Source organism: Hyperolius riggenbachi, chromosome 12 (genome assembly GCF_040937935.1).
Source record: "Hyperolius riggenbachi isolate aHypRig1 chromosome 12, aHypRig1.pri, whole genome shotgun sequence".
In the NCBI taxonomy this organism is placed as follows: Eukaryota; Metazoa; Chordata; class Amphibia; order Anura; family Hyperoliidae; genus Hyperolius; species Hyperolius riggenbachi.
The window spans coordinates 156,931,585-156,957,302 of NC_090657.1; the positions used below are offsets into that span (position 1 = coordinate 156,931,585).

Consider the following 25,718-nt stretch of genomic DNA (forward strand, 5'->3'; position numbering starts at 1 on the left):
CAGTTCACACTGTCTTCTAGGCTGTGCCATTGTGTTCCCAGGGTGGGGAGTGTATCCTGGCCACACTGTCTTCAAGGCACAGCTTTCTGTTCTGTAACCTCTGCACCGTCTGGTCCACTGTGGTGGAACTTATGTCACAGATAGGCCTCAGCACATTACATCACGGTACAGCTGTACTATCGAGAGGGGAAGATGGACAACAAATAAGTGGACAAGGGGAACAGAGATGGACAATACTACTCATTTGTCAATGGTCATTTAGCAATCAGCCCTGGTAAATCACATCATGGGGTAGCCATATTCCCAGGCAAGTATTGTATTGGGTTTGTAGCAGGTTTGATTTTCTATCTTGACCTAAGTACGTCTTTCCGCCATCTTCCACTATTGTGTGGTGTGGGCAGGACCTGCTAGACCTGAAACAGTGTGGCTTGACCAAAGGACCCAGCCCTACCAGTAAACAGAACTGGAAGACAACTCATGGGTTCTCTAGAAATTAGACTTTAGTTACTGGGGATAAGCAGTAGTGTGGTGGTGTGAAATATACACAAAATGGCTGCCTCAGAAGTGCACAGAGGACAGGTGCTCTTGTTGAGTGGTGGCCACATCCCCACCTAAACACAAAATGGCTGCCTCAGCGGTGCACAGAGGACAGGTCTTCTTATTGCCTGATAAGTGGTGGCCACATCCCCACCTAAACACAAAATGGCTGCCTCAGCGGTGCACAGAGAACAGGTCTTCTTATTGCCTGATAAGTGGTGGCCACATCCCCACCTAAACACAAAATGGCTGCCTCAGCGGTGCACAGAGGACAGGTCTTCTTATTGCCTGAAAAGTGGTGGCCACATCACCACCTAAACACAAAGATTCCCAAATGACCAAAATCAAGCCATCATCTTTGTAAACACACTTCTTATTTTTTTAAGGTTATGAAATAATAAGAGCACAGATTAAACCCCCTTCCATAAATCGCTGGAGACCTAGGAATGAAATTGTGTGTCACTGTTTTGATTTATTGTGGTTTGATTGCAAGTTTGAATTTTTTTTTATTATTTCATTAAAAAGAATATTTTTAAACTGAGGTGTCCTTGCTTTTATCCTCCTGATATATTCTACAAAGCTTTGCAACTTTAGCAGGTGTAGGCATTTCTTACAACTTCCAGGAAGAGAACAACAGAGTACCCTCTATATGAGGGGACTGTTAATAACACTTAACTTTTAATAATGATTTATAAAATTCACTAACTAACTGCTTTCATAACAAATACATACTCTGTGTAAATAACTGAGCTAGGGGTACATTATAAGTACAACAATGTGATTGCAATCACACCCCTTCAGCTCAGCGATATCATAAAGTATATTACACAATACCCCCCACCAAAAATAAACCCAACATGTTTCACTTCTAAAATGAAGCTTTTTCAAGGGAAAACATAATGTGCTTTAAGTGCAATAGTGCTAGGGTGTAAAATACAAGATAATAAAATAACAAAGAGCTAGTGAGCGTGTCCGCTCATGATAGCAGTCAAAGTCAACTTCCAGGAAGTCCAGGAGAAAATGGTCCACACAATGTCCACAATCTGAAGTCTTTATTATGTACGTATCCAGTGTAATGACCAGCCATCACAAAGAGCGTACATGTTTTGGACTGTTGCGGTCCTTAGTCATAGTTGGCAGATAATGGCACCATTCCCATTTGGTGGCAAGGGACATTCACCAAAAAGGTGGAGTTATTATGAAAATGGCTTAGGACCACACCTCTAACCAAAGGTGTGAAAAGCATACATCTAAAACCAAGATGTAGACAAATGGAAGAAAACACTATGTACATATATAAAAATGTACAGTTCACGGATACCAATGCTATAACAGAAATATAAATATAAGTACACATAGGGACATATCCTCGACATACATAGGAAAGCAGTGATTACCAGTGGTTATAAATAAGTCATAGGATGGCATGGAGGGGGGAAAAGAGCAGGCACCACCCCGATAGAGGCTAAGTAGTCAGCGCCACAAGAGTTAAGACCATGGGGGGCCTTGTGCCAACTCTAAAGATCCACAGGGCCTCCCGACTCAATAATTGTTTAAACGGCCAACAGATTGTGAATACTATTAATAAATTGTGTAGGTAAGCTCTTATACCACATAGAAGTAGTAAAATTGGCCAATCAAAATGGGTGTATGAACCCTAACATTCTGACACAAGCAACTCCTTATTCTGCTTTATGAGATAATCCAATCAAAAGAAATAAAAAAAAAAAAATATTGACCATTAGGGATGGTCAATGAGATGCAAATTTTTCCAAGTTGATGCAGGATTATGCAAAGTTTGTATGCCGCTTGAAAATGGACCAATAAAACCACTTGGCTACATTTGGTTCATTTTGAAGCTGCACAAATCTGCATACAACATCTGCATAATCCAGCATCAACTTGGAACCATTTGTGGTGTTGTAGAGTTTAAGTGATGTCATGGTGTATAGAGCCTATAGTGACATTGTCGCAACAGCCAAACATGCATAGTTATCTCTGAGGAGGTAGCAGGGGAGGCTGGCAAATTACGACCTAACAGAAGAACAGTAGCTATCAACATGTAAAGATCGGTGTCAACACGCAGAGAGAATCTGATTATTGGTGGGCTGCAGACTCACCAATAATGCAGATATAGATCGGATTATGAATGATCTGCAGAATCACTAATAATCCAGGTATGTCTAACCTCTGGACACCTGAGACGTGAGTGTACAGTATCACAGTAACACTTTGAGAGAGAACTGCCAGGAAGACTGGAGGCAGTGAGGAGAAGGAAATTCACCCCTAGACGTGGGTGAATTCCCTTAGGCCAAAGGCTCCCTAGGAGAGGGACCTAGGCCTGGTTGCAGGAAGCCCTGCTGCTAATATGAACAGATTTGCCCTATCTGGTTGTGAGATCCTATCTCACTACAGCCTAGTGGCGAACCAAGGAAGTACAGATATACAGTGCTAGTCTTGGGTGTGTGGTCCGTAGTTACAGCACCCTGGAACTGGTCTAAAGCATAACATAGAACTGACACAGTATCCTAGTCTTGGGTGTGAGGTCCGTAGTCACAACACCCTGGAACTGGTCTAAAGCATAACATAGAACTGACACAGTATCCTAGTCTTGGGTGTGAGGTCCGTAGTCCCAACACCCTGGAACTGGTCTAAAGCATAACATAGAACTGACAGTATCCTAGTCTTGGGTGTGAGGTCCGAAGTCACAACACCCTGGAACTGGTCTAAAGCATAACATAGAACTGACACAGTATCCTAGTCTTGGGTGTGAGGTCCGTAGTCACAACACCCTGGAACTGGTCTAAGCATAACATAGAATAACATAACATGAGAAGGTAATCTAGCTCAGTGTGGATTCCCAGGTCCGTCCTGGTTCAACCACACTGTAGGATCTGACTGAGGTCTGTGTGCTAACACGTTAAGCATTTGCAACGGCAGACGATGTGAGACTGAGGGACAAGTGGTTATATAGTGCAGCGCTGGCCAGCGCCGCCCAGTCCCTTCCAGCCAATCCGCATCCATCCTTGGATCAGCTGATCGGCGGGGTCAGCTGATCCCTCTCTGCTTCCCATAAAGCTTCTGTCTAGCCGCGCACGTGTATTCCGCAGCCTATGTGCACAGGAAGGCTGTATAGCATCAGACACATGTCGCCGCGTGTAAACCGCCGGAGCAGACCCGGAAACGGCCGCCATGCCGCCAGAGCACGCGACGGCCATTCCGCAATCCTTCACACAACAGTGAAGACTTAGCCTCACATATCGTCCAACTCCAGACCCCATACCGATGCATCATATCTTATTTAAAGTGTCACAGCCTGGCAAAGGGTTAAACCTTCCCAGCTATCACAGGCAGAGCACAGGGTTAATTAGCTCTCAGCCCAGCATCAAAGCTTCTGGAGCTGAGTATTAGTACATTGTTTACCCCTTCTCGCATCAGCCTTGGACAGAACCTCATACTGTCTCCAAACTTCTTTAGATGAAATCAGAATTCACATATCTGCAGGTGGTAAACTCACCAGGGAAAGCGACTGAGGCTAGCCGTGTTTCCCCCAGCTCCAGCTGCTCTACCAGCATGCAAGCTAAAATCCATAACCCTGAATCCAAACATTCATGGTTTTCTGGACACTGGAAGAATGTTAATCACATCATTGTGACAAGAATTATTATGCCCAGCCTGGCATATACTCTACAAAGTTTTCAGGCATATCAGTAATACTTTACAGTTTGATACTCATGTTTCATATGTGTGAATTCCTAACGCCTTGCTGAATGCAAATCCGTTTTTGGCTGATTGCTCCGTGCATATAAGTCTGAACAGCTATTCTGCCTTCTGTTTAACTGCTAGAGATATTTTGGCAGTTTTCATGTACTTTTTGTGTATAGTTTATATAACAAAACTAACAACTTAACCACTTAATGAATTTGCTCCAGGATATCCACGCTCCCAGAGACTTCATCTTAGCTCCAGGGGCGTATGTATACGTATTTCACCAAGATCGCTGTATAAGGGCGCGGCAGCGTGCATGCTCATCACCTCCCATTAGTATGCTAATTAGTGAATTGGGAACATTTCACACTCACTGATCTAAGTGCCGGTGACCAATGATCACCGGCATCAAAATGGGGGACTAGGGAGGAGAGTAGTAAGGAAAGAGGGAGGAGCAAGTTAGTAGGAAGGAAAGAGGAGGAGCAGGGAGGGAAGAGGATGAGCAGGAAGAGAAGAGGAGCAAGGAGTGAAGGTGGAGAGTAGGAGGGAAAGAGGGAGGAGCGAGTTAGTAGCAGGGCTGTGGAGTCGGTACAAAATTCCACCGACTCCTCAGGTTAGGATTCCGACTCGGACTCCACTAATTTGCATATTACAATCTTGTTGATTGAAAGTATCCTCTATAATAAAATCCCTGCGTCCTGCTGTCCCTGTGTAGCTGGGTCCGTGCTTTTTGCTAGTGCGCGGCGGGTGTGCGCACATGCGCAGTAACATGCGGCGGGGGCGGCGAGAAACCCAGACCTAAATCCGTTTTTAAACGGGCTTGGGTCTGCTAGTGTAACATACAGTGGTGTGAAAAACTATTTGCCCCCTTCTTGATTTCTTATTCTTTTGCATGTTTGTCACACTTAAATGTTTCTGCTCATCAAAAACCGTTAACTATTAGTCAAAGATAACATAATTGAACACAAAATGCAGTTTTAAATGATGATTTTTTTTATTATTTAGTGAGAAAAATAACTCAAAACCTACATGGCCCTGTGTGAAAAAGAAATTGCCCCCTGAACCTAATAACTGGTTGGGCCACCCTTAGCAGCAATAACTGCAATCAAGCGTTTGCAATAACTTGCAACGAGTCTTTTACAGCGCTCTGGAGGAATTTTGGCCCACTCATCTTTGCAGAATTGTTGTAATTCAGCTTTATTTGAGGGTTTTCTAGCATGAACCGCCTTTTTAAGGTCATGCCACAACATCTCAATAGGATTCAGGTCAGGACTTTGACTAGGCCACTCCAAAGTCTTCATTTTGTTTTTCTTCAGCCATTCAGAGGTGGATTTGCTGGTGTGTTTTGGGTCATTGTCCTGCTGCAGCACCCAAGATCGCTTCAGCTTGAGTTGACGAACAGATGGCTGGACATTCTCCTTCAGGATTTTTGGGTAGACAGTAGAATTCATGGTTCCATCTATCACAGCAAGCCTTCCAGGTCCTTAAGCAGCAAAACAACCCCAGACCATCACACTACCACCACCATATTTTACTGTTGGTATGATGTTCTTTTGCTGAAATGCTGTGTTACTTCTACGCCAGATGTAACGGGACACGCACCTTCCAAAAAGTTCAACTTTTGTCTCATCGGTCCACAAGGTATTTTCCCAAAAGTCTTGGCAATCATTGAGATTTTTTTAGCAAAATTGAGACGAGCCTTAATGTTCTTTTTGCTTAAAAGTGTTTTTTTCGCCTTGGGTATCTGCCATGCAGGCCGTTTTTGCCCAGTCTCTTTCTTATGGTGGAGTCGTGAACAATGACCTTAATTGAGGCAAGTGAGGCCTGCAGTTCTTTAGATGTTGTCCTGGGGTCTTTTGTGGCCTCTCGGATGATATTTCTCTGCGCTCTTGGGGTAATTCTGGTCGGCCAGCCACTCCTGGGGAGGTTCATCACTGTTTCATGTTTTTGCCATTTGTGGATAATGGCTCTCACTGTGGTTCGCTGGAGTCCCAAAGCTTTAGAAATGGCTTTATAACCTTTACCAGACTGATAGATCTCAATTACAGTACTTTTGTTCTCATTTGTTCCTGAATTTCTTTGGATCTTGGCATGATGTCTAGCTTTTGAGGTGCTTTTGGTCTACTTCTCTGTGTCAGATAGCTCCTATTTAAGTGATTTCTTGATTGAAACAGGTGTGGCAGTAATCAGGCCTGGGGGTGACTACAGAAATTGAACTCAGGTGTGATAAACCACAGTTAAGTTATTTTTTTAAACAAGGGGGGCAATCACTTTTTCACACAGGGCCATGTAGATTTGGATTTTTTTTTTCTCACTAAATAATAAAAACCATCATTTAAAACTGCATTTGGTGTTCAATTATGTTATCTTTGACTAATAGTTAACGGTTTTTGATGAGCAGAAACATTTAAGTGTGACAAAAATGCAAAAGAATAAGAAATCAGGAAGGGGGCAAATAGTTTTTCACACCACTGTAAAATGCATCTCTTAACCATCTTAGCGGTATGGACGAGCTCAGCTCGTCCATCACCGCCGATGGCTGCCGCTCAGGCCCTGCTGGGCCGATTTCGATGAAATAAAGTGCAGCACACGCAGCCGGCACTTTGCCAGCCGCGTGTGCTGCCCGATCGCCGCCGCTCTGCGGCGATTCGCCGCGAGCAGCGGCGAAAGAGGGTCCCCCCAGCCGCCTGAGCCCTGCGCAGCCGGAACAAATAGTTCCGGCCAGCGCTAAGGGCTGGATCGGAGGCGGCTGACGTCAGGACGTCGGCTGACGTCCATGACGTCACTCCGCTCGTCGCCATGGCGACAGGAGAAGCCAAACACGGAAGGCTGCTCATTGCGGCCTTCCGTGTTAATTTTAGCCGCCGGAGGCGATCAGAAGAACGCCTCCGGAGCGCCATCTAGTGGGCTTTCATGCAGCCAACTGAAAGTTGGCTGCATGAAATAGTTTTTTTTTAATTTACAAAAAACCCTCATGCAGCCGCCCTGGCGATCTTAATAGAACGCCAGGGTGGTTAACTGCCAACGCTTAGGAATTTTAAAAGACCACTGAAGTGAGAGGGATATGGAGGCTGCCATCTTTATTCCCTTTTAAACAATATCAGTTACCTGGATATCCGGCAGATCTTCTGCCTCTAATACTTTTAGTCATAGACTAAAACTAGTCCTTGGTAAGAGTTCTTGTAGAAGGTACTGACAGGAACAAAGAACATCTATCAGGCCCTAGGCAATGTAACTGTGGGTACATGTAAGAGTGATGTGCAGGTACTCTGCTGGGGAATGAGGCTATTCTTCCTCTATTACACATTCTTCATGTACGATCTGAACCAGGTTTATGGGTGATAGACAACACCTCTGTGTTCAATGTGCACAACATTCTCAGTGGATTCCCTGCAGCTCTGTGGGGAGTGCATATGTAGAGTATAGTACTACTGTGTAACAAAATAAACTTGAGACAGATGAAATTAAAGTTTTATACATACCTGGGGTTTCCTCCAGCCCCCTTCTGGCTAATCAGTCCCTTGCTGTCCTCCTCCACCACCTAGATCTTCTGCTATAGGTCCAGGTACTTGAGCCAGTTGGGCGTGGTGCGCATGCACACACTCCACCACCGGGAGCGTACTACACTTGCGCAGATGCAGAATGCTCCTGGCTGTGGGAGCAGCACGCGGCTAAATTGAGCCAACTGGCTGAATTACCAGGACTCATAGCAGAAGATCCAGGTGGCGGAGGAGGACAGCGAGGGACTGATTAGCCTGAAGGGGGCTGGAGGAAGACCCAGGTATGTATAAAAAAAAAACAAACCCTTTTCATCTGTCTCAGGTACCCTTTAACCTCCTGAGCGGTATGGACGAGCTCAGCTCGTCCATCACCGCCGGAGGCTGCCGCTCAGGCCCTGCTGGGCCGATTTGCTTCAAATAAAAAGCAGCACACGCAGCCGGCACTTTGCCAGCCGCGTGTGCTGCCTGATCGCCGCCGCTCTGCGGCGATCCGCCGCGAGCAGCGGCGAAAGAGGGTCCCCCCAGCCGCCCGAGCCCTGCGCAGTCGGACCAATCAGTTCCGGCCAGCGCTAAGGGCTGGATCGGAGGCGGCTGACGTCAGGACGTCGGCTGACGTCCATGACGTCACTCCGCTCGTCGCCATGGCGACAAGGAAAGCCAAACAAGGAAGGCTGCTCATTGCGGCCTTCCTTGTTTGTTCTGGGCGCCGGAGGCGATCGGAAGAACGCCTCCGGAGCGCCCTCTAGTGGGCTTTCATGCAGCCAACTTTCAGTTGGCTGCATGAAATAGTTTTTTTTTAATTGAAAAAAAACCCTCCCACAGCCTCCCTGGCGATCTCAATAGAACGCCGGGGAGGTTAATTCGTAGTCATCAAACCAAATTTTAACATATCAAATTATTTGATTTCATGAGCAAAGGGAGTGCATAAATTTGCATAAACCAGCATCTGCGCAGAATTATTTCCAGCTCATTGATCATCTCTGTTAGTGACACGGCTACACATTAGGCTTTATTCTTACAGCATAGATGTTATTTAGTATATATAAGAGATTCCTGTGTACACATCATATATACTGTACAGTCACAATCAGATATGCATATCGGACTTTAAACTTACGGGGACTGCTTTATTGAAGCAGCATAAGTAACTATATTTTGATTCGTTTATTTTATTTTTGTGGACTAAGCAGAGCTATTACTGTATATATAAATTATTTATGATGACTATTATCTGAGAAATAGAACATTTTATCATATTTTCTATTTTAATTACAGTTTAAATTCATTAGGAGTCGGAGCATTTTTTCCCCGACTCCAGGTACCGAAAAATTGCTCAGACTCCTCAGCCCTGGTTAGTAGGAAGGGAAGAGGAGGAGTATGGATGGAAGAGGAGGAGCAGGAGGGGGAAGGAGGAGAGTAGGGAGGAAAGAGGGAGGAGCGAGTTAGTAGGAAGGAAAGAAAAGGAGCAGGGAGGGAAGAGAAGGGGCAAGAATGTAAGGAGGAGAGTAGGGAGGAAGAGGAAGGGGCGAGTTAGCAACAAGGAAAGAGAAGGAGCAGGAAGGGAAAATGGGGAGCAGGAAGAGGAGAGAGGAGTTAGCAGGAAGGTTAGTGGGGGACAAGGAGGGAAGATGGAGAGGAGAAAGGGAAGATGAAGACAACCCAACAAACCTGGGGTCAGGGAGAAAATATAGCAGAGCGAGTTAGCAGTAAGGAAAAAGGAGGAGCAGGGAGGGAAGGAGAGTAGGAAAGGAGTAGGGAGGAGCGAGTTAGCCGGAAGGAAAGTGGAGGAGAAGAGAGGGAAGAAGCAGGGAGGGAAGGAGGAGAGTAGGGAGGAGCAAGGTAGTAGGAAATAGGAGAGGTATCACAGGCCCTCTAGTGGCCAGACCGCTCAAAGCCTTCCAATACATTTCAACCCACAGGTTGTTCAACCTCTTGGAGGCAATCGATGAGCTGAAACCGCTGGAATTTGGCCACAGACAGGCTAAAAGGGAGCGTGCGAGCAACAGTAACACAAACTACACACTATTTCAGGGGACCAAGCTGCCACCACCTCTGTAGAAGGACAGAGGACCTACACTCACTGATTCTAAATACTAAATAATAAGAATAATAATTCTAAGACCTGCAAATAAAAACCATTAAAGCGGACCCAAACCAAACTTTTTTTAATTAAAAATATTTAGTTGCACCACTCTGACACATACAAAGATAAATAAACACTCCTTCAAACCTATGATCATTTCAGTGCATGCTTTTCACCCTTCTCTTTTCATAGCTAGGGTTATACTGGGGGCAGCCATTAACAATTCCTCCATTGCCGGACACCATCTACTCCACCAGTTTGCCGGAAAAATCCCGGCAATTTGAAAGGAAGGGAGGGGTTCCTCCAATAAATGTAAAATATTTTATATTTGTCATCATGCAGCTGAAAAAAGGCTGCTATTTATTATTATAATTTACAAAATAGATTTTATTTCTGAAATCTTGTATTTTTAATTTGGGTCCACTTTAAAACACACTAATCTGGCTATACGGACAGTAGTAGTGACTCCTTAGAAAGCCAGGATTCGTTCTGTGTGGTTGAATAGTAGGTGTTGCTGAGAAATAAGTGACTTTAGAAGTCTTTTATTTATCAATGCAATATAAATAATACATACAGAAAAGCATGAAAATTAACGATTAAAGAGAAAAGCAACCCAGTGTAAAATAAAAAGGAAGAAAATGAACAAATAAATACTTAAGTTCAGATAAAATATGTCCCTTTGCGGAAGTCTGAGCACATGGAAACCCTTTGTTCAGGGTCAGAGTACATACAAGATAGCCGTTAGCTCGGTCCTCAGGCTAGCGGCATGCTCTCATGACAGTGGTAACGTGGAGAACTGGGTAGGAGCTCCAGTCAAGTTCTTTTGAATGACCCCGCTTTTTTGGGCGGGATCTCTGGGTCGGCCCATGGGCTGGACTGGGTGTTATTTATCTTTTGGGCGGACCGTTTGAGTTCACAAAAATATGACATTTCCATATTTCCTCGGACGCCCCTCGCACACAAATAATCACAGATTCATAATCCTCAGAATGACAATTCCTATGATATCAAACATGCCTACCGTATAATGTTCAGTTCCTGAGAAGTGTAATAACTTGGTCGTGGCTTACCCCCACCCATTAATATTGGTATCAAAATGTTCAGCAAGACGCCACAAACCAAATGATAGGACTCCCATAACTATCCTAGGTACGGTATTCCTTAAACAAGAAAAAAATCATACCTTGCATCTATTTACAATCTGCTCTTAGGGCCCTTTCCAACTAGCAATCGCGCTGAACGCTAGTGATTCAGCAAAAGTGCTAAATTTCCCGGCGATTACCCGACGTTTGCGATCGCGATTTTGCTATGCTATGCACTGCATACCAAAATCGCGGCAATAATCGTTCCGCCGCGCGTTCGCGTCAGTGTCAAAAACGAATCGCGGTAGTGGAAATAACCTACCGCGATTCCTATGTTATTTAGCAAACCCTAGCGATTGTAAAATCGCTAGCGGTTTGCGATTCAGCTAGCGTAAATGCGCTAGTGGAAAAGGGCCCTTAGCGGAGTCAGCAAGTCTGGTCCAAATGCAAATCCAAAAAAGCTTTATTGGCAGGACCAAATACATTTAGCATTGCCAAAGCAAAACAAAACATTAAGGGAAGGATATAGGATATAGGTAAACAGTCCATAGGAGTGTGGAGGATGTAATGGATGGTATGGGGGGGATGAGATATATAGTCCATAGGGGAGGGGGGTATAGGTATACAGTCCATAGGGGAGGGGAGTATGGGGTTATACAGTCCATGTGGTATCATGTTCCTCTCAGTTGGTGGCAGGCAGTGATATATCGGGCTGCTATTTGCACAGTTTTTTCCTCTTCCCCCAGTATGATATAGTTTCCTCTCCTCATCTGTGAAGATGAAATCTGGGATGTGGGCGGAGAGTCTCTGGAAGTGGGCAGTCCTCAGCGGTGTATATTTGCTGCAGTGTAGCATGAAGTAGGCCTCATCCTCCAGGACCCTCTGGTCACATTGCCTGCACAGTCTCTCCTCCCGGGGCTTCCATGTCTGTCTGTGTAGCCCTGTCTCTATCTCCAGGTTGTGGGCGCTCAGACGGTACAGGCTCAAGGCCTGTCTGTCTTTGTGGTGGTGTAGCCTCTCCAGATATGGAGCCATTGTGTATTCCCTTTGTAGTGATTGATAGACGGCGAGTTTCTGGGAGTTCTTTATGTCCCTTCTCCATTCCTCTAGGTCAGGGCTTTTCAACCTGTGGTACGCGTACCACCAGTGGTACTTTGCTGTTGGTCAGGTGGTACATTCCAAGTTTGTCTGCTACTTAATTGCCCACCTGCTACTTGTCCTGTCCCTTCCTGCCTCCACAAAGTTTGGCTAGCCCTCACTCGCTCCTCTACCTCCCCACCAATGCCTCCTGCTATTTCCCTACCATATGCCCCCCCCCCCCCTTTCTTAAAGTGTACCTGTAAGAAAAAAGTGCCCCGGGAGGAGGAAGCCTCTTGATCCAAAAGAGGCTTCCCCCTTCCTCCTCAGTAGAGGGGATCCAGCGCTGGAACCCCTCAAAGATCTTGTTAGTGTGACTCTGGAAACAGCCGAGCCTGATCTGGTCAGATCTATTGTGCTGGCACACTGGTGGTACTTCACATTTTTCAGGTGATAAAAGTGGTACAATGAGTGAAAACGTTGAAAAGCCCTGCTCTAGGTATCGGTCCTTGCAGCTTTCTATCGTTCCTTTTATTTGGGCTTTTGTCAGCCTGTGTTGGTGGTCTTGGCTGGGCTGGCTGTTGACGCTTTGTTTCAAAGCGTGCAGTATGGACTCACCACCCTGGCTCCTGCCGAGTCAAAGCTATTGTTGGCTTCCTCTACTGAAAGGATAGCCATTTGGTGCTGTTGCTGGCAGAGCTTTTCACACCTCGGTGTCATTGGTCCATGAAGGAACTCCTTTTGAACCAGTTAATTGAAAAACATTGGCCTGATTAGAAAAATATATTTAGGAATAGAAAGCTCTATCAGCTACAAAATAGGGCAGACCCCTAGACTCTGCACTCTGCTAAGAGTACACATCCAATTTGGATTGTCCCGTTAATCACAATCAGTGCAGAAAATGATTGCATTTTTTCACGGCTCTTCTGTGACAAGGAGTATGGAGGGAAGCAGGGAGAGGAGGAGCAGAGAGGGAATGTGGAGAGTAGGGAGGAGCTAGTTAGCAGGAAGGAAATTGGGGGGAGGAAAGAGGGAAGGAGCGGATGGAGACAACTTAACAATCCTGGCAAATAAAAACCCAAAACACACCAAGTGGATTTAATAATAAAAAATTTATTTTATATTTAATTTTTACAGGCATTAAATCTGAACCCAAACTGTATTTCCAACGTGGATTCCAAAAAGCCAACAAAACATAAAATAAACCCCAAATTACAAGAGATGCAGCCCTGCAGCGTACCTCAGAGTACCTCACCTCTCCTCGCTGCGTTACACATGGAAACCCCCCGCTCCTCACCATGTATGGCTGCAATGCAGAGTTCTACAGCCTGTGATGCGGGCTGTGTCTGCTGATGTGGGATCACCACCTGTAATGTCCTCCTGCTAGGTCACATCCAGGGAGGGGCGGGAAGGCATTGCTCTCCTTCACATTGGGGTAGTAATATAGTCACTACACTGCAGTAAAGTCTTACACCTGATAAGCAGAGAGTAATGCAGGTAAAATCCCTCACCATGTTCTGCTTACCCTGCGTAAAACTTTACACCCCGCTATTCTGATTACTGCAGTGATGGAGGACAGCCAATCACCTCAGAACAGTCTCACTGACCCTTTCTATCGAGGGCAAGTGTGGCAACCTGGGAAGTATGTGGGCAGCAGATCACTGCCATACACACAGGTTACCATGGCAGCCGTAGAGAGGTTACATACTGCAGGAAAATACTACAAGTCTATACAATAATACTGAGCGACAAACACAACTTCTGGAGTTGCCATGGAGATAGGATGATGACGACATGTCACTGGGTGACTTCACCCTCTTTTCACAGCCCGGTGCTGGGGAAGGTGAGTATTACTGCTGTATAATAGGTATTTCCCCAGCACACGTCACTAGGTAACTCCTCCTACTTCTCACAGCCCAGTGCTGGGGAAGGTGAGTATTAGTGCTTTATTATAGGTATTTTCCCAGCACGTATCATTATAGGAATAAGTGGAACAAGTACATAAATAGGATAACATGGAAAGCATTGCAGCATATACAGTATAAGTAGAGGAGTATAGCTTTCCATAGTACATACAGTATTTTACAGCAGCAGATCTGACCACTACTATGTCCCACAATGACTGCGCTATAGCGCTGTAGTGTTACACCATGGAGCTGTCAGTGTTATCAGAGGGCATCTATGGGTGGCTTTTTCATATGGCAGAACTCTGTATAACCTATCACTAGTGATAGTCAAGTCTATGAGAATGCCTGGAGGAGCATGTGACTTGTTTGTTCAGCGCTGATTTGCTGTGATCACATCCTGTTTAGCACATGATCATAACTAGCAAATCACAGATTGACATATTGGTCACCTGTCCACACGCTTCTCCATGACTTCTCCTAGACACGACCATCACTACCTACAGCTGAAACTCTAAAAATGAAACTAATGTGCAAAAGTCCTCTTATGTCACAAATTCAACGTAAAAAGGTGAAACTAATATATGAAATAGACTCATTACATGAAAAGCGAGATATTACAAGCCTTTATTTGTAATAATTTGATGATTAGGATTACAGTTTATAAGAACCCCAAAATCACAATATCAGCTCATTATGCTGGATACACACGGTTCGTTCCTGCGCTCGATTCCCGTCGATGCGCCGCTCGATTCCAGTCGATTCGTTTATTTCCGACATGTCCGATTCGCGGTTCGATGGATCGTTAGGTTAATTTGCCATACTTTACTTGGCAATTGACCTAAAAATCATCAAAATGCACTTGGAAATGTTCGGGAATAATCGATTCGTCGGGAATCGAGCGGTGCATTCGATGCGGGAATGAACCGCGTGTATTCAGCAATACTGTGAGAATGTTCAATATTCTAGGCTCAAAGTGTCAGACTCTAATCAGCTAATTCATCCAAAACACCTGCAAAGGGTTCCTATTTCATATATTAATTTCACCTTTTACGTTGAATGACTTAAATAAATGGACTTTTGCTCAATTTCGCGAGTTTCATCTGTATTACCCAGCAGCTGAATTCAGACAATCCAACCAAACACCAGTTTTAGCGACAGATTTAACCTTGTAATAAAAAATATATATAGTAAAATGAATTTATTTAAAAAAGCAAGACTTGGCAGCCTGTAAAAATGATTCAGCTTGTTTTTCCTGTCAGTTTTTTTGCCGTTAGTGAAATCTATAGAATTGCTTATCGGCCCATCCCAGTCAGTAATTGCTATTATAATTCAGACTTGACATGGAGGTCCTGCCTCATGACGTATACATTGGCCTGGATTCATCAAGCATTAGCGCATTCAGTAATGCAGTAAACAGTTGACTTTACCGAGCACTTAGGAAAATGTCAATTCATAAAGGCTGTTACCGCATGGCAAGCTGAAATTACTAAGCAGTGAGGTAAATTACCGCCTTGTGCGGTAAATTCCTCAACACACGTCAGCACATGTCAATTCATGAAGATTAGAACAGGCGGTAAAGCCCATAAACAAGTTCCATAATTACCGGCAGCTTTGATGTGGCGGAAACCACCAAATCCCATGAGTGACAGCAGCAGAGAGCCAATAGGAACAGCCTCCCCCTCATGCTACTCCGGTAGGCTGCAACATCTTCTTGGGAGGAACAAGCCTCTCTACCCCCCAGGCAGCAGTGCAGAGAGCCGGCACAAAAGAGGTTTCCCCTGCGGCCCTTCAGACGTTTAACCCTTAAGGTTCCCGTTAGGTGATTTCCCCACTAGCTCCTTCGCATCTTCAAAGCATGGCATGTGTAATGTTTCTTAGAAGTTAATCTAAACACAGGCAATTAAATATTAAATCAAACATGAACATCTCAAGGGATGCCTTTTACTATTTTAATGCCGTTGGTGGAAGAACAGCATGTAATAAAACAAAGACCTACTCTGTTACCGCACAGGTCTTTTCCGGTAAATTACCAAACTTCTACCACACCTGTGAAAATCTTTATGAATTGCCAAAAAAAAGTCCAAAATACTGAATGAGGTATTTTACCAACCTGATTTATTTTATTGCACATCCGTTTATGAATTGAGGCCATTGTACACAAGCGGCTGACTGCACATCTGCCCAACAGTCTGAGCTGATCCACCGCATGAATAGGGCGATATCAGTTGCTCGTCATCTGGCTACATTTCTAACCCGATTGTCACCCATATACGAGAACACCGGACATCATAAAGGACTTCTGTTAAGTTTGTGTACACAGATATAGTCAGAGAACATCCCCACTGATCACTTTTCAAAAATGGTAAAAAAAAAAAATAAAAATAAAAAAAAAAAAAAGGTATAAATTACAAACATTGTCCCTGTTAACTCCTACTCCAGGGATATTTTGTGCATTTCTACTTTAAAATGTCAGATAAAAGGCTACTTAGAACACGGAAGCAGCATAACTTCTGTAAAAGATTTGGACTACTGTGGATTCTGGCTAGTGTGTGTTCAGTCTGCAGTTTGAAACAGTAAGATTACATGTGTGTAAACCATGACTGCTCATACGTAGCTCCTGTGTCTGGGAAGGCAGTGTGGTACGCTGGCTGGGGAGGGGACATCCCTGCCATAAGCTGGATATTAGAGAAGGTGACCCCAGGAGACATTGTGAGCACATGGCTGCCCGTGTACACTTGGGGACACACAGTAACCAGATTACTGATAACTCTGGTGGCATCTAAAACTTGTCAGACAGCCAGACACAAGCAGGACAGAGAGGTAGCCGATCAGATCCCAGAAACAAGCAGGACAGACAGAGGCAGCCAATCAGCTCACAGACACAAGCAGGACAGACAGAGGCAGCCGATCAGATCTCAGACACAAGCAGCACAGACAGAGGCAGACGATCAGATCCCAGACACAAAGAGGTCAGACAAAAGCAGCCGATCAGATCCAGCTTCCAGCACATGCAGGACCTCCACAGACTGGACTACGTAAACCTATGCCTATATAGAGACATGATGTGAGAGAGCTATAACATGAACCCCCAGATACAATATACAGCCCTATCTTTCTATCAAGGGGTAGAGAGCTAGAACATGAACCCCCAGATACAATATACAGCCCTATCTTTCTATCAAGGGGTAGAGAGCTAGAAAATGAACTTCCAGATACAATGTACAGCCTTATCTTACCATCAGGGGGTACAGAGCTATAACATGATCCCTCAGATACAATATACAGCCTTGTATTTTATCAGGGGGTACTAAGCTATAACAAGATCCCTCAGGTACAATATACATCCTTATCTTTCTATCAGGGGTACAGAGCTATAGGATGATCCCCCAAGTACAATATACAGCATAGTCTTTCTATCAGGGGGTACAGAGCTACAACATGAACCCCCAGATACCATATACAGCCTTATCTTTCTATCAGGGGGTACAGAGAGCTATAACATGAACCCCCAGATATAATATAGAGCCTTATCTTTCAATCAAGGGGTACAAAGAGCTATAACATTAACCCTCTGGTACACTATACAGCCTCATCTTTCTATTAGGGGGTATACAGTGATTACATGAACCCTCAGATACAATACGCAGCCTTATCTTTCTATCAAAAGGTACAGAGCTATAACATGAACCCCCAGATACAACATAAAGCCTTATCTTTTTATTAGGGGGTACAGAGGAATTACATGACCCCCAGATACAATATACAGACTTATCTTTTTATCAGGGGGTACAGAGCTATAACATGAACCCCCAGATACAATGTGCAGCCTTGTCTTACCATCAGCGGGTACAGAGCTACAACAAGAACCCCCAGATACAATATGCAACCTTATCTTACCATCAGGGGGTACAGAGCTATAACATGAACCCTCTGGTACACTATACAGCCTCATCTTTCTTATCAGGGGGTACAGAGCAATTACATGAACCCCCAGATACAATATACAGCCTTATCTTTTTATCAGGGGGTACAGAGCTATAACATGAACCCACAAATACAATGTACAGCCTCATCTTTCTATTAGGGACTACAGAGCTATAACATGAACCTCCAGATACAATGTACAGCCTCATCTTTCTATTAGTGGGTACAGACTACAGAGCTATAACATGAACCTGCAGATACAATGTACAGCCTCATCTTTCTATTAGGGGGTACAGAGCGATTACATGAACCCCCAGATACAATATACAGCCTCATCTTTCTATTAGGGGCTAAAGAGCTATAACATGAACCTCCAGATACAATACACAGCCTCGTCTTTCTATCAGGGGGTACAGAGCTATAACACGATCCCCCAGATACAAAATACAGCCTTATCTTTCTATCAGGCGGTACAGAGCTATAACATGAATCCTCTGGTACAATATACAGCCTTATCTTCTATCAGGGGGTACAGAGCTATAACATGATCCCCCAGATACAATGTACAGCCTCATCTTACCATCAGGTGGTACAGAGAGCTATAACATGAACCCCCAGATACAATATAAAGCCTTATCTTTTTATCAGGGGGTACAGAGAGCTAACATGAAACCCCAGATACAATATACAGCCTTATCTTTCTATCCGGGGGTTCAGAGCTATAACATGACTTGTTCCACAAACTACCAATACTAAAATTACAAAATGCATCCTACATTATAATTTCATATTAATCAACCATAATGAGAACACGAATTAATAAATAGGTGTGTGTAGAACGTAAAAATGTGTTTCTTTACTTGGATTGGACACCAGTACTGCCCAGAGGAACTAGTACTGAACACAATGGCTACGAAAAAGCTAGACATCCCCCCCTTCCCGTGGATAAATGGTCACCCTCCCCCTCAGTCCTACTACTGCAATTACAGAAACACTGGCTACAGAAGCGTGCTGTATGCAATGGCAAGTCATGTGATCAGCAATTCTCTGACTGGCAGACAAGGCCCCACACAACTCGGCAGTCCAGGACACGCCCTCTCCCATAAGGCACTACAGACACACCGGCTACAGAAGCATGCTGTATCCAATGGCAGGTCATGTGGTCAGCAATTCTCTGACTGGCAGGGAAGGCAACCACACCCCTCGGCAGTCCAGGACACACCCTCTCCCAAAAGGAACTACAGACACCATGCCCCCAGGAATTCAGGAGAAGAGAACCCGGCAGTCACACAACCACCAATGGCCAACACAGGCCTTTGCTTTGGTGTTTCTGTAATTACAGAAGCAGCACATAGTAGTGCAAGGGGTCAGGCATAACCTGTCAGTTTCTGGCTTTATAGTGGGACTGTGAGACATTCTGAGAAAGGGAGAGCACCTGTCATGCTTTTATTGCTGTTTGTGCCCTAATGGAGGGAATTTCCATTTGTGTGCTACAAGATCTCATTACACCTGTCCTCACAGATAACATCTGGGTGATGGATACATGTCTTGTGGTGTCCAGGTCTGACGACCAGGGGTGGTCTGTATATTAGGTGGATAGTGTATTATATGTATTATAGACATATAGGCAGATACCACAGGACTCCTTCACGGGTCTTATGGAGTCCAGGTCTGACCACCAGGGGGAGCTGCACTATATTATAGGCGGATAGTGTATTATATGTATTATATATAGTCAGATACTACAGGACACCTTCACAGGTCTTGAGGAGTCCAGGTCTGGATGGTACAACACCATTAAGCTGGTGGTTTAGAGACTGAACAGTATACAGCTCAGTATAAGAATCCATAAAGAATTGAGATCAGTAAAGGGGAATGGTAGGCCAAGCTCAGAGCACAGGTAGTGGGAAATCTCTCCATCAGAAAGCCAGTGATAAAAGCCTTCACTTCACCAACCCCCCCATTACTGGCTGGTGCTCCGCCCTGAAACAGCTGCACAAACAATACATCTTTGGTGAAATATTTTGAAGTTGCTCCTGTAAGTCAGTGTGGGAGTTCCTCGCAGCAGCCAGTCAGATTCCAGCACAGGAAAGTAAGAATGTGACTGGCTGCTGTGAGTAACTGGTTTCCAATACTGATGAGAGACAATGCCCACGCTGCGTTCCAGAGATAATACAACGCATGGCACAGCTATTTGGCTTTTCGGTGGACTCTTTTCTGAGATGCACGAGGTGGAAGTCCTGGGGAGAAAGACTTGAGATACCACCAGCGATAGGTGGCGTACCAGGCCAGGACACCAAAGAAAGTCCCAAACAATTTCTGCACCGGAGTATGGAAGTAAACGGCAGTACAACAGAACATCCACGCCCAAATGGACGCCAGAACGGTGAGCAAAACCGCCAAGAGTTCTATCAGCGGCTTCATTCCGTGCTTCCGAACTCGCTCATCCTGTAAAATGGCAGCTTCCTCCAAAATCATCAGAACACAATATGGCAGCAGGAAGGAGTGGCCAGAAATGTCAAATCCTTCCCAGAATCCTCCGCTCCTGATGCACGCCCTCTTGTCTGTGTGCTCAGTCTTGTTCTCGCGCTCCATTTCCGATACAAAGCAGCTGCCTGTGGCATTTTCAATGTAGATGAAGAGACTGGTGCAGGCATGCCAGATGATGGTCCCCACAAGCAAGGAACTGATCCGGCGGAGAGTTGTGAGAACGCTGCGTGTCACCACATACGTGCTGAGACCAACGAAAAACAGGAGCAGCACCAACGTCCAGCCCCACGACAGCTTCACAAAGTACCTGCAGAGGGCGGAGCACAGAACGTGTCAGTTACAGCCTGCTGAACTGCAGAGAATGTTAGTTACATGTCAGGTACATGTCAGTTACTGCATGCAAGAACAGCACAAAATACCCGCAGGGGGGGGGGGGGGGGGAACACACATTTACACAGTTACATGTCAGTTACTGGGAACAGCACAAAATACCCGCAGAGAGGGAAGCTCAGAGCATGTCAGTTACAGCCTGCCGAACAGCACAAAATACCTGCAGAGAGGGGCGCACAAAGTGTGTCAGTTACATGTCAGTTACTGCCTGCTGAACTGCAGAACGTGTCAGTTACTAATAACCCACTGACCGAATGGGGTACCAGGGAAGAAAATTGAAATTGCACTAGAAGTCCTTATGGACCAGCCCTATAGGTACTTAAAAAAAACGGTATCTTTATTAGTAAAAACAGTAAGTACTGATAAAATGAGGGAATCACTCCAATCTGAGTGATCTCTCAATATACATATATGCAAGTCTGTGCTTATTATCACTCCTACTGAACTTATAAACCAGGGTGTCGTTGCTGATCCTCGTAGTTCCCTACTGTACATGGGAGCGTGGTTTAGATAGCCCTGTTGTGCTATTGTCAGCTATCGTTATGTCGGCGGTGATAAAGTTATAGTAGCACTGATCACGATTTCGGTTTAAATTTGATTTATCTTTCAGGCCTAATGTATATTGAGACTGGAGTGATTTCCTCATTTTTATCAGTACTTACTGTTTTTACTAATAAAGATACTGTTCTTTTTAAAGTACCTATAGGGCGGGTCCATACGGAAGTCTAGTGCAATTACATGTCAGTTACTGCCTGCTGAACAGCACAAAATACCCGCAGAGAAGGGAACACAGAGCGTGTCAGTTACATGTCAGTTACTGTCTGAACAGCACAAAATACCCACAGAGAGGGGAGGAGCACAGAGCGTGTCAGTTACTGCATGCTGAACTGCAGACTGCGTCAGTTACTGCATACTGAACAGCTCAAAATATCTGCAGAGGGGGAGCTATATGCAGGGGAGGACTGGCCAAGGGGGAAGGGGGGAGATTTCCCCCCAGGCTGCCTCTCACTTAATGATTTAGGGCTGGCACTGTGCCTGGTGAATTCAGGTTTTTGTTGTAATGCAATGTGAAATACTAGGCTGAACAAGGGAAATAAACACCCAATTACAGAGCAATTGCAGGGCGGGCAAGCTAGTAAATATACAAAGCATGATACAGAGCAGAGGCTTGCCTGCAGGGTCCGTGGGAAAAAATCTGTCTGGTCTCTCACCATTGTTAACTGCATGTGCACAGCTACACAAGATATTGTCTAGGTTGAAAAGTTTTCGACAGTCTCTAGACTCCAGAAGGGCTGCTTGCAGACAGTCTCTAGACTCCAGAAGGGCTGCTTGCAGACAGTCTCTAGACTCCAGAAGGGCTGCTTGCAGACAGTCTCTAGACTCCAGAAGGGCTGCTTGCAGACAGTCTCTAGACTCCAGAAGGGCTGCTTGCAGACAGTCTCTAGACTCCAGAAGGGCTGCTTGCAGACAGTCTCTAGACTCCAGAAGGGCTGCTTGCAGACAGTCTCTAGACTCCAGAAGGGCTGCTTGCAGACAGTCTCTAGACTCCAGAAGGGCTGCTTGCAGACAGTCTCTAGACTCCAGATGGGCTGCTTGCGGACAGTCTCTAGACTCCAGATGGGCTGCTTGCGGACAGTCTCTAGACTCCAGATGGGCTGCTTGCAGGACTTGTGTAAGAGATATAAACCGTTGTAACTCAAAATGTATTATGTGCCCTCCCGGTGCCAGTGCATTTATACTTTACCTGTCACGCTGTCCCTCGAGTGTCCTTGCTGTATTTCCCACGTGACTACAAGCATATAGCACGTGGGGCACGTGTGTAATGTCATTTGGGCTGGGGCTGCCATGAAAACGGGCCTCTAGTTTGTGTTTTCCCCCCAGGCCAAAAGGTCCCAGTCCTCCCCTGGCTATATGTCAGTTACTGCCTGCTGCATAAGACGCAACTTGGCTAATGGCCAAGGAAGAAATTACAAGACACCAAACTTTTCATACATGCCCTCGCCATCTCCCGCTTAGACTATTGCCATTTCCCTTTTCTCTGGCCTCCCCTTAAACTGCATGGCCTCCCTTCAATCGGTAATGAATGCGGCAGCCAGACTGATAAACTCCTCCCATCGCTCCGCCTCCACAGCTCCCCTCAGTAAAGCCCTCCACTCGCTTCAGGTTCAACTTCAGTGTTCTCCCCAGAGATTTTCTCCAGCCGGGCTGCGTGAAATAGTAGCCGGGTGGGACGAAATGAGAGAATGCAGAGCCAGTGCTTTATGAATAGAGGCCATTGTGCTCTGTACAGCACTGCGGAATATGCTGCCGCTATACAAATAATAATAATAATACAAGGAGTCTGCATGTGTGTATGTTTTTAATTTAGTTCAGATAAACTTGATTAGGTTTTAGACAAGTAAAGGGGACACTATGATGGGCATCTGATATCACAAAACGCAGTCATATCTGTGCTGATAGTATAAACATGTAACTTCACACTGAGCATGCATGATACTCAGGAGGGCAGCTTCCAATGATGCGTCTGATTGCGCTGCCAGTTAATTTGCGCTGCCCCGCATGCGCAGTAGGAGCATGTGCGGCCACATTTCCTGTTTAATTATGCTGCTGGTAAATTTTACCACCAGCATAATTAACTTCACACTGGGCATGCGTGCTACTCAGTGTGGAAGGGAGCTTCCTGGCAGCACAAGCACAACATTACACCCTCATGGGACCTTCAGTGGTCCAGTCCTGAGCGCGGGTCACACAGTCCACTCACAAGTTCAGCAGGCCCCGCCCCCCACACTTTGAAGCGATTCCTCTTGTCGCTGGCGCTGCGGCAAGACTTGGGCAGCAGGCAGACCTCCTTCAACAGCTAGGCCCCGCCCCTCAGCACTCACACGTTGAGCAGGTTCCTCTTGTTACTGAAGTAAGATTCGGGAAGCGGGCAGAACTCCTTCACCAGAGAGCCGCACAGCGCTATCCCCAGCAGCCCGAGCCAGGCCGCCCTCCGCACCCCATCACTGAGCGGCCAGCGGCGGCATAACGAGGCACAGCGCTCCAGCGGCTCCATCCCGACCTCTCACTGCTAGCTCCGCCCACTGACACCCACGTGACCCCCGGCCTCTCAGTGCCAGCTCAGCCTACTACCACTCACGTGATCCCGACCTCTCACTGCAAGCTCCGCCCACTAAAAACCATATGACCCCCGGATTGTCACCACCAGCCACGTGACCCCGGCTTCGGAAAGTCCGGATCTTTTCAATGATCCGAATCTCGAATCATTTTACTAGGGAAGCATTCGGGGGTGAAATGACTAGGTAGCAGGACAGAACTTTCCCTGCAGTGGACAGAGAAGGGGGGATGGTGGACAGAGAAGGGAGGAGGTGGACGAAGAGGGGTGAGCAGAGAGCAGAAATGTTTTTTGCACACATTACCCACATTTTGCAATCATATGCTTTAAATATATTTCACCTATATGTTAATCTGTATACTTTGAATGCAAACGTCAGTGAAAGAAAGCATTCCCCAATCTGTCCTTTTCTCACCTGGAACACTCATACATTTTGGGAGAAGTTAAATGCAGCTGTTTAGAGCAGAGTGCAGGAGGATCATATTGCACTGTGCTTGCCCTGTCATTCTAGCCCAGCACACTGTCTGCAAAGTTACTGAGCTGTGCTTCTGAGCCAAAACTTTCCCATTTGTTTACTATGCACAACTACGGAACAGCCTAAAATGAGCAGCACATTACAGCCAGTACGTGTGCTCTACACATATCTGGCAGTGGCACTCATGTCCCCTCTACCTGTCCCTGTGCAAGGCTGGCTCCCCTTGAACTGAGCGATCCATCTCTGCTCTGCTTCCAGGACCCCCCTGCCCGCTGAGAGGGGGGGGGTGCTGCTCCTGGCTCCACCCCCTTTGTGAACCGAATCGTTCATTTTGATGATCCGGATGATTCGACTCACAAAAGAGATTCGGATCAAAGATCCGAATCGTTCATGATCCGGACAACACTATTCACTGCCAGCTCCACCCAGCCTTCTTCACTGAGTATCACGCAAGCTCAGTGGGAAGTTAGATATTTTTTTCCTAAAATATCTCCGCTTGCGCACTACGTACACTATCAAAATTTTCAGGGTAGGAATTGCAGCCCCGAGCCCCGCTGGTTCCAGAGATTGATTACAGCAAACCTATCTCGGGAACCAGCGGGGCGTGGGGCTGCAATTCGGCACGGAGCTAGATAGGGGTGCTCCCCTCTCTACCCTGAAAATTTGGGGCGTTTACCTGGTGCAGATGTGGAGATATTTAGGACGTTTTATGTGACAGCACAATTAAATGGGGCGCAGGCGCCTACTGCGCATGCGGGGCTGCACAACGTGCGGGGCTGCACTATCAGTCATTACACCTGCCTCCAATCGCTGGCAATCCTGTCAATGCATGCTCCGTCCACGTGACCCCGCTGTGTAACCGGCGCATGCGCAGTAGGATCCTGCTTCCTCCCGTTGTATGTCACAGCGCCGCTCGTCATCACATGAATGGGCAGCCTGTTTTTACATCTTCCCAGATAATGTGCACAGTGCACATTTGACAAAAGCCCAAATAAAAGGGACTATAGAAAGCTCCAAGGAATGATACATAGAGGAATGGAGAAGTGACATAAAGAACTCCCAGAAACTCACTGTCTACCAATCACTACAGAGGGAGTACACAATGGCTCCATATCTGGAGAAGCTACACCACCACAAAGACAGACAGGCCTTGAGCCTGTACCGTCTAAGTGCCCACAGCCTGGAGGTAGAGACAGGGCGACACAGACAGACATGGAAGCCCCGGGAGGAGAGACGGTGCAGACAATGTGACCAGGGGGTCTTGGAGGATGAGGCCCACTTCCTGCTACACTGCAGCAAATACGCACCTGTGAGGACTGTCCACTTCCAGAGACTCTCTGACCAGATCCAGGATTTTACCTCCACAGATGAGGAGAGGAAACTCTACATCCTACTGGGGGAGGAGGAAACAACCGTGCAAATAGCTGCCC

At 45.9% G+C, this 25,718-nt stretch overlaps 1 protein-coding gene across 1 annotated transcript; it reads right to left on the reverse strand.

Annotated features, from left to right (window-relative positions):
- Nucleotides 1-13,080: 13,080 nt before the first annotated feature.
- On the reverse strand, nucleotides 13,081-23,773 carry FITM2 (fat storage inducing transmembrane protein 2). The gene is made up of 2 exons (XM_068264060.1): nucleotides 23,581-23,773; nucleotides 13,081-20,615 (listed from the first exon to the last, which is right to left on the reverse strand). The coding sequence occupies exons 1-2, from the start codon at nucleotides 23,751-23,753 to the stop codon at nucleotides 20,009-20,011; spliced, it is 780 nt and encodes a 259-aa protein (XP_068120161.1). The 5' UTR covers nucleotides 23,754-23,773; the 3' UTR covers nucleotides 13,081-20,008.
- Nucleotides 23,774-25,718: the final 1,945 nt, after the last annotated feature.

Excerpts from the sequence above, each read along its gene's own strand:
- FITM2 (XM_068264060.1), bottom strand. The coding sequence starts at position 23,753 with ATGGAGCCGCTGGAGCGCTGTGCCTCGTTATGCCGCCGCTGGCCGCTC. Across the intron at positions 20,616-23,580 it reads AAGAGGAACCTGCTCAACGT|GTACTTTGTGAAGCTGTCGT; the intron begins GTGAGTGCTGAG and ends CGCCCTCTGCAG.